Source organism: Bacillus rossius, chromosome 2, assembly GCF_032445375.1.
Source record: "Bacillus rossius redtenbacheri isolate Brsri chromosome 2, Brsri_v3, whole genome shotgun sequence".
Classification (NCBI taxonomy): domain Eukaryota; kingdom Metazoa; phylum Arthropoda; class Insecta; order Phasmatodea; family Bacillidae; genus Bacillus; species Bacillus rossius.
The window spans coordinates 4,843,454-4,853,665 of record NC_086331.1 but is presented as its reverse complement, the minus strand read 5'-3'; the positions used below and the strand labels follow the sequence as shown (position 1 = coordinate 4,853,665).

The 10,212-nt window shown below is 42.4% G+C and overlaps 1 protein-coding gene across 1 annotated transcript; it reads left to right on the top strand.

Moving 5' to 3' along the window:
• Positions 1–358: 358 nt before the first annotated feature.
• On the top strand, positions 359–8,412 carry LOC134529044 (uncharacterized). The gene is made up of 3 exons (XM_063362741.1): positions 359–455; positions 4,765–4,932; positions 7,956–8,412. The coding sequence occupies exons 1-3, from the start codon at positions 422–424 to the stop codon at positions 8,060–8,062; spliced, it is 309 nt and encodes a 102-aa protein (XP_063218811.1). The 5' UTR covers positions 359–421; the 3' UTR covers positions 8,063–8,412.
• The last annotated feature ends 1,800 nt before the right edge of the window (positions 8,413–10,212 follow it).

Sequence of the window (10,212 nt, the reverse complement as noted above, 5' to 3'; positions counted from 1 at the left end):
AGATGTTCAGTTACATCAGATGTATCAGTTCGACATCTCCGTTAGAGAGAGAGAGAGAGAGAGAGAGAGAGTGAGAGAGAGAGCGATGACCTACGCATACGCCTTCAGAGAAAAAAACATAGCAATAAAGCAATATTCTTTAGCGTGTGCCAAATTCGGTCAGAAAATTAGTTTTACGAACAAAAAACTACGATTAATCACGTCACACACAAAAAAGAAAAATTGCACTATCAGACCGATTGTTGAGAGCAGCGACCAGAGCTATCGAACAATTATTAGTCACCAACCTCCGGTCACGTATGACATGACTGTGGAATTGAAGCACGCTCCAACTGCGCATGCTCGGTGCAAGATAAACCACTCACTTCTCTTGTATAAGTAGACGCCGGTCTCGCTCAGGTGCCCCTAGTTGACTGCGGTCATGGCGGTGGGACGCACGGCGCTGCTCCTTATGGGTGAGTGCTTTCTGGAGTCTCGAGGTGGGACGCGACACGCACTACACACGCGACACGCGCGACATGTGCGACACGCGCAACACACGCGACACGCACTACACACGCGACACGCGCGACACGCGCGACACGCGCGACACACGCGACACGCGTGACACACGCGACACACGCGACACGCGCGACACACGTGACACGCACTACACACGCGACACGCACTACACACGCGACACGCACTACACACGCGACACGCGCGACATGTGCAACACGCGCGACACACGCGACACACGCGAAACACACGACACGCACTACACACGCGCCACACGCGAAACACACGACACACACTACACAAGCAACACGCACTACACACGCGACACGCGCGACACACGCGACACGCACTACACACGCGACACGCACTACACACGCGACACGCACTACACACGCGACACGCGCGACATGTGCGACACGCGCGACACACGCGACACACGCGAAACACACGACACACACTACATAAGCAACATGCACTACACACGCGACACGCGCGACATGTGCGACACGCGCGACACACGCGACACACGCGAAACACACGACACACACTACACAAGCAACACGCACTACACACGCGACACGCGCGACACACGCGACACACGCGACACACACTACACACGCAACACGCACTACACACGCGACACGCGCGATACGCGCGACACACGCGACACACGCGACACGCACTACACACGCGACACACGGGAAACACACGACACACACTACACAAGCAACACGTACTACACACGCGACACGCGCGACACACGGACACACGCGACACGCACTACACACGCAACACGCACTACACACGCGACACACACGACACACGCGACACACGCGACACACACGACACGCACTACACACGCGACACACACGACACGCACTACACACGCGACACACACGACACGCACTACACACGCGACACACGCGACACGCACTACACACGCGACACACGCGACACGCGCAACCGAGGACTCAATAATGTAAGGGCGTTTTTAAATCAAAATTTTACGAAGTAAATTTTTTATGAGTTTTAAAATTTTTTTCCAGAACTTCAATATGGCGGACGATTTTCAAAATGGTGGAAGTTATTTTTATTACAATTTTATTAATTCAATTTTTTATAAATTTTTTTCTATTCGAATTGGAGAATTTTTACTGAATTTCAAGATAGAGGCCGTAATGAAACGTGCGACGTTCTAGAATCCAGGATGGCGGTGTGACGTAGGCATTTTGTAAATTCCAATTAAATTTTAACTAAGATTTAAAAAAAAAAACTACATTTTTACTCTCGCTGTTAATAGAACCGAGGACCGAAATCGATTAACTGACTATTTATTTGAAGTTAGCAATTTTTAAATGTTTCTTTGGGATTTTTTTGGTCGAAAATTAAAGATATAATGTTTACAGTCAAGATGCGTTTGAGGAATGTTTCTCCTTTCTATGGAATATTGTCCCTCTCCGAGGAATTTTGGCTTCTCCAGATTTTCTGAGGAAAACTTAGCTAAATTTTCCTTCAAAACAGGAATTTTTCCCTCAAAATAAGAAAATTTCTAGGAATTTTTGAGGTTTTTGGAGGTTTTCTAAGGAAATTACAAAGATGGTTGCTTTTAGGTGACAATCCCCAATCCACACGATCCACAGCCTGCAGCCTGTCTCCGGAGCCCCATTCCTGTACCACTCACACGATGGGACATCCAGAATTGTGCCTACAGAGGCTCCACTGGAGGAACTAGACGCAGATTGTATTCGACTGTGGCCCTGCTCTCTGAGCTGAGTAGCAGACGGGGCGGTCGGTTCGATTTCCCAAACGTGCAATACATTTTCATAACCTGCTTACAGATTACTCGGTGAGAGTTAACCGCGCAGGGTTTTCAAGACGTTGCCTCCAGCTAATCTCGCTGTGCAAAAAAAAAACCTTTATGAACAAAATTGATTTTTAAACATAAAAAAAGGGGGATTGTCTGTAAAGTCGGTTTACGGACGATAATTTTACGTGATAACGTCATAAGAAAACATTGATGAAAAATTGCATACTCTTTAATTTTCAAATATTATTTACAGTTTATGTCTAATTTAATTTAAATAATTTGTTTAAATATAATCGCGAACAATTGGTTAAAAAGCCCGCCATAACCTGTTTGATATTATAGAAGATTTTCTCGCACGGTGTATGGCCGGTTCTTGCACGCTCGGCTAAGGCGAAACGTGACAATTTTTCGTGCGTGCAGCCGGCGTTCATCGATTTATAAGACGTTATCAAGTCAAAAATAGAAAACATTGAGAAATAGTATGTAATTGTAATTACATTGTTATTTGCTAGTATTGCGAGCTGTGGACTCAGGCGAAAAAGTACAAGTGAACAACTTTTCCTGTAAAATAACGTATTGTCAAAGGAAACACGTTTTTTGTTTTATTTTTTAACTCATCAACAGCGAAATCACCAGAGAAAAACGCGTGCAAAGAGAATTTATGCTGGTATAATGAAACAGTAATCATAGGGGCTGGAAAAATTCTAGAATGGACTCCACATACTCAGGCAAATGCCAAAATGTTCATTAGCTACTGACTTGTGAGACCTGTCAACTGGGATGCTTCCAATTGGAGACTTGTTTAGTTAAAAAAAAATTCTTTAGGTTAAAGTCCTTCAGATAAACCGTGAGCCAATCACAGAAGCAATATGAAGGTACATGTGTTTGGATTCTAGCATAACGCGGAATGAATCCGCGAATTTTTCCTGTCTTTAAAAATCGACTATAGGTAGGGCCATGTATATTTTGAGGGAAAATTCTGGACGCTCGTTAGACTACAATAAGCTATGCCCACAAAAGTTGATTTTATCCTTGTGATTGGCAGCCGTGTGCAAGAGAAGCCATTGTCATATTCTGTCGGGCCATTCAAGACGCGATTTTAGGGACATGTATTATCCGCGAAAATATTTCGAGACTAGCTGGGCGTTAACATACTGTAGCATCGATAATGTTTCTTGATGGGATTATTTTGTTTAAGGAGCACGCTCACTTTCGATAGACCAATCAAAGTAATTCTGTGCGGGAGAAAACGCCTCCTGAATGGCCCGGTCAAATAAGGCAATGGCTTCTCTGGCAGACGGCTTTCAATTATTTATAGGGACCGGAAAAATTCCCGGGTTCAGTAACCTCCAGGATTGACTTCACAGTTCTACGTTTACTTGGGCAAATGTCACCCGGTGTGGCTGCAGCCATGAACACGTGAAATGGACTTGGTTATGGACATGTTTGTGCAGTCTAGCCTAGGACCAGAAGATAACGCGAGTCTTGCATGTGTCCACACAGTGATAGGGACTGGAAAAATTCACGAGTTTAATGATCTCTAGGATAGACTCTGAAGTTCTCTGTATACCCGGGAAAATGCCTCTTGCTCATTCGCTGCTGATTGTGAGACGTCTCAACCGGGTTGCTTCTTTGGACAACTGTTTATAATTGGCTCAGTGAACTGTAAACCAATAGCAGAAGCAGCACAACAGTGTAAGTATTTGAATATTAGCCTACCGCAAAAAGAAACCACGATTTTTTTCGGTCCCTACACATTGTTAATATGTGGACACCCTGGAAATTTCGCAAATTCTAGTAACAAGTTGAATTCCGAACACTTGAATGTTCTTGCACCGCCTTCAATTAATTCACAGCTGTTATAACACGCCCCACCCCCCAAGTTGGTTTGAACCAATAACAAGCCAAAAGTGCTGAACGGGTGAATCAAAGGCAAGTCGTTAAAACTAAGATGTTTTCTCACTCGGGCAACAGCCAATCAACAAGTGTTAAGAATCGACCAAGCACAGCAAAATCAAGAGTAGCTTGAAGGTCATTTAACCCACGATTATTCCGTGTCTCTAATGTTATGTAGGAACTGGCAAAATTCGTGGGGGTCAATTACAGGATGGACTCGTGTGCACAAGGCTGGACAGAAGGACCTTGGTCCTCTGACGAGGCATGAGTAGAGACCGGAAAAATTCGCGAATTCATTTCGCGATAGGCTAAAATACAAATAGTTATACCTCAGTGCCGCCTCTGCTATTGGCTCACAACTCACCTGGATGACTCTGGGCCAATGAGAAACACCTGACCAAAGCTTTATCGAATCACAGGCTGCTACGATGGGACGTCTCACAAGACAGCAGCTAATGAGTGGGTGACATTTTACCGAGTGTACGTAGAACTATGGAGTTCATCCTGGAGGTCATTGAACCCGCGAATTTTTCCGGTCCCTACTGATGTGTTGTTCCTTGCAGTGACGAGCGTGAGTGCAGTCTTTGACGCGGCGCAGCCGACGTACGACCAGTGCAACTACAACTGCCCGGACTCCCCTCCCGTCTGCGCCATCAACAAGTTCGGCCGTCTGCAGACGTTCCCCAGCGAGTGCATGCTGAGGTACCACCAGTGCCGTTTCCCGGCCAAAGGTCAGTTCACTGAGGCATCCATAGGGGCGGGCATTTGTCACGAAAAATACTGAACGTCTACTAGACTGCAACAAGGTATACCCGCACCAGCGGTTTCTTCCTTGTGATTGGCGGCCATCTGCGAGAGAAGTCGTCGCCTTGTTTCACCGAGCCACTCAGGACGAGTTTACTTCCACGCTGAATTACTGTGATTGGTGTTGTGACAATCGACATGGACCTGAAAGAAACCCACCCAATCACGGAACACAGACGGTGCTACATGGTTTTGACTTTCAGCTGGTCTCGGAATCTTTTCGCGAAATATGCCTGCCACTAGGTATACCGTGATAGCTGAGGTGTCGCTCTCAAGTAATCGATCGAGGATTATTATTATTAGTTGACGAGCACCGAGTCTGCACAAAGATATTCGGAGCCCACATTAGCAATGAAGATCCTCCATGTCTTAGGCCTAGGGGCATGGATATTTCACGAAAAGATTCCGAGAATAGCTGAAAGTTAAAGCACTGTAGCACCGTATGTGTTTCGTGATTGGGTAAGTTTCGCTCAGGTACATGTCTATTGTCACAACACCAATCACACGAAGTCAGTGTGGAATCAAACGCGTCCTGAGTGGCTCGGTAAAACAAGGCGACGACTTCTCTCGCAGATGGCCGCCAATCACAAGGAAGAAACCGCTGATGCTGGTATACCTTGTTGCAGTCTAGTAGACGTTCAGGGTTTTTCGCGAAAAATACCTGCCCCCTAACTATAATCCAATGACAATCACTAAGGACAGGAAAAATTCGCGGGTTCAATGACATGTAGGATGAACTCCATAGTTCTACGTATACTCGGTAAAATGTCACCCACTCATTGGTTGCTGTCTTGTGAGACGTCCCAACGTAACAGCCTGTGATTCGATACCGCTTTGGTTGGGTGTTTCTCAATGGCTCAAAGTCATTCAGGTGAGTTGTGAGCCAATAGCAGAGGCAGCACTGAGGTATAACTATTTGTATTTTAGCCTATCGCAAAATGAATTCGCGATATTTTCCGGTCTCTAACAAATCACCTTAACAACAGCTGAGAAATAACGCGGGAACCGGAGAGAAAAATGAAGTATGGCTGCAGCCAATGAACATGTGACAGGGACCTGATCTTGTACACGTTTGTGCTTTCTAGCCTGGAGGCACGACACAACGCGAATTTTGCAGGTCTCTGACTACTAGTAAACCGTTTCATTGGGTAGCAAAGTAGACTTGAAGCACCAATGCATCAGCTTTACGTTGATGATTGGACTTCAGTGCTCTATACACGCTCTTGACGACCCCGGGCCAAGTGTAAGTAGGCAATGGAAACATTCGCTGTTTCAATGACCTCCAGGATAGACTTTACGATCGCCTACAATACTCGGGAAAATGCCAAATGCTCATTGGTAGGGGCACGCAGATTTCGCGAAAAGATTCCCAGACCAGCTGAAAGTTAAAACACTGTAGCATCGTCTGTGTTTCGTGATTGGGAGAGTTTCTCCCAGATACAATTGAAACAACATCAATCACAGTAATTCAGTGCGAAAGTAAACGCGTCCTGAGTGGCTCGGTGAAACAAGGCGACGACTTCTCTCGCAGACGGCCACCAATCACAAGGAAGAAACCACAGGTTCGGGTATACCTTGTTGCAGACTATTAAGCGTTCAGATATTTTCGCGAAAAACGCCTGCCCCTACTCATTGGCTACTGACTTGTGAGACATGTCAGCTGGGATGCTTCCGATCCGATATTTCTTTATTTGAAGGTTTTTCATTGGCTCAAAGACCTCCACACAAATTGAGAGCCAATCACAGAAGCAATATAAAGGTACATGCGTTTGGATTCTAGCGTAACGCGAAACGAATCTGCTAATTTTTCCGGTCTCTTAAGTAAAAGAAGTGGTTACCCAGTCACGTATAACCCGGCCAAGAATATTGACATTGTTATCGATAGAGCCCCGGAAATTTCGCGGATTCCTCTGGCCTCAGGATAGAATTCAAAGTTACAGGTGTGCTCGACCCATGTTTACTTTCCCATTGGTTGATTTCTCAGTGAGAACATTTTTAGCCTTGTTATTTGGCACTACCTGATTCGCTTACTTCTCTCCTAGAATGGAATCGTTGGCTCACGGTCGTACAGGGGAGTGTCCAGATAACTGCGGTCCAATCATGAACACAGTGCGATAGTGTGGAGGTTTGCATTCTAGCTTGCGACTAAAAGAATGCGCGAAAATTCCGTGGCTCTAGTTATCGACCAAGGATACTCTAAAATCGATTAGGTATATGAAATTTGAGTCCAACCTGAAGTGGAACGAATCTGTGGCTTTTACCGTTAGTAATAATTTTAAAAAAATTGTAGACTGTTGTAAATAATTAAAGACTGGGAAAATTCGTGTTTCCGTTGCATGATATACTAAAATCAAAATACTTATACCTTTGGCTTGCTTTTGCAATTGGTCCATGCAACACGTGGAGGACTCTGAGCCAATGCGAAATCTTAAACCAAAGAAACATCGAATCACAAGCAAGCCAGTTGAGACATCGCTCACGTGAGCAGCCAATGAATATGAGACATTTGCCTAAGTGTTCAGAGGACGGTGAAGTCATGCAGTCTGACCTATAAATAGAGACCTGCAAAATTCGCGGTTTCGATGGCTTCAGGATAGACTGCACATACCCCTGTACACTCGGGAAAATAACGTAAGTTCATTGGCTACAGACTTGTAAGTCGTCTCAGCTGGTTTGTCTGTGATTCGATCCTTCCTTGGTTGAGGGTTTTTAACTGGTTGAGATTCGTCGAGATGAACAGTAAGCAATAGCAAAATTATCTAAGAGGTATATGTGTTTGAATTCTAGCCTATCACCGAATGAATCCGCGAATTTTGCCGGTCTCTACCTATAAACCATTGTGCCAGCGAATTTTTTCAGCCCCTACAAGCAAAATAATGTCTGAAGTCTGTTTCATAATGAATACCGCTAATGCGAAGTTGTGAATGTGTTGTTGCAAATGTGGTTTCAGGTTTCAGAAAGATCTCAGAAGGGGACTGTCTGCCACCCTTCAACCCACACACAGCTACCACGTCTGCACCATCGGAAACAGAAGCGGACCAGGAAACTGAGGCTTAGAAGATTTTCACAAATACTCATTGCTACGCAATGTTGGTCTAGGAAATTTCTGTACTGCATTCGATGTATATCTGTGCAGCTATTTAAGTTTCCAAACAGCCACAAAAACCATGTAGTATATATATAGCAATGTTGGTCTAGGAAATTTCTATATTGCATTCAATATATATCTGTGCAGCTATTTAAGTTTCCAAACAGCCACAAAAACCATGTAGTATACTATCTTCTATCAAGTCATTGTTCTCTAATCATATATTTTTTAAATAGAAAAACGGAAAAAAATTATAATTTTGTAGTAATAGTGAGTATTTATGTATCTGAGACCTTATTAATAAATTTTTAATTATGTATTTTTTCTAGTTTTATTGTTTGTATAATACAAACCCAATGAATTATTACGGGAATAATTCGTACGTAATGTTGTTTATTTATTGATATGGCAAATAGTGTAAATCGTCGAGTTTCAGTTTAATTTTAAAACGATGGAAAGGAAATGTACCGCTTTTGGTGATACGATAAAATTTAACCAGTTACATATCAAATTCTGTGTTATAAATAATTTTCTATCCGTAAGAGACATTATTGAAATATATGCGCGTTTAGTTAGCTCTAATTAAATATTTTTTTAATGATTTCTTACTATCACACAGTACTCCAACTAAACACAAAAGATCAGTAAATAACCACATTATGTAGATTAAGATACATTTTTGACAAATTAAAAATTTTTTATATGTATAAAAGAGATAAAAAAATATTGTAATTCATTTCATGCATTTTTTTATTTAAATTCATTTGAGTGTCAATTAGCAGTAGAAACTAAATGCTAGTAGTTAGCTTAACAAATGCTTACTCCTCTCGCAGAATTATTTGACTTCCATCGTGTTTGGATACGGAAATATTTGCATTTATAATGAAATTTTATCACTGGTATTTACGTCCTAAAAAGGTGTTTAAATTACCGTTTGAAAGTACATGTCGTTTTCATTAATATCTTAAATAATTGCTTTTGACTCAAATTTTATTATTATTTTCTAATTACTGTCAGAAATTGTGGGAGATTTAACGCAAATTATCATTAATTTCCTAACGAAATCTGTGTTCTTGAATGAGTGATTTTATGGGAATTGAATGAGCATATAAAATACATTATTAACTTAATTATTTTCTTTTGATACTTATTTTGTTTTGTTTGGCGAAACTTTACTTTCTTCCAACGTATTTTTAACACAATAAATGAAAAATAAAAATAATAAAAATTTAAGTTTATTGAGAAGTGATAAATGTTGCCCAGTTTCCGAGTTCTTAAAAAAGCTTTGACCATAGATCCGGAAAGGTTAGGAAATCATTCTGTAAAGAGGTTATTCCACGAACACCCTAAGTTTGCTTTGTTTTTTCGATAGGGCTGCAATTCATCTGACTTTCCGCGGGGAATCTGCGCCAACAACAAAGCCCCAACAATGAGAGCAATGAATCACGCCGCACAACGCAGCCGGGAATAAAAATACACTCTTGCACCAGTATCCGATGTATAAATTACAGACGCCACAGAGTACAGAAGACTGCGAAGAGTAATCGGCAGATCAGTGGCCCTGCGTAACTTCCGAGCCTGTGTCCACGGCAAATTCATAGAGACGTTTCTATTAGCACGAGAGAAAACACCATACATGCGTTTCACAATGAAACACACATAGCTCACTTCCAAATAAAAAAAATTAATACAAAGCCAAAGAATTTCAGTAATTTTTTTATAAGGTTCAAGGTCAATTTTTTGACCACAAAACGTACTTTAGTACGCAGTGGTATGATTAAATCTTGTGTGCAACTTAGAAATAGTTTTTTTTTTTAAATAAATAATTAATGGCTGTGATATAACACATAAATAGAGACCCGGGAATTTCGCGGATTCAATGACCTCCAGGATAGACTCCAATATCCTCTACACACTCGGGCAAATTCCAACTGTTCATTGGCTGTTGACTTGTGAGTCTTCTCGACTGGGTGGCCTGTGATTCGACACTTCTATGAGTGAGGGTCTCTAATTGGCCCTCAGTCCTCCAGATTAACAGAGAACCAATGACAGAAGCAGCATAAGGTATAATTATTTGAATTTTAGCATAACATGAAATGAATCCGCGAAATTCATGGGT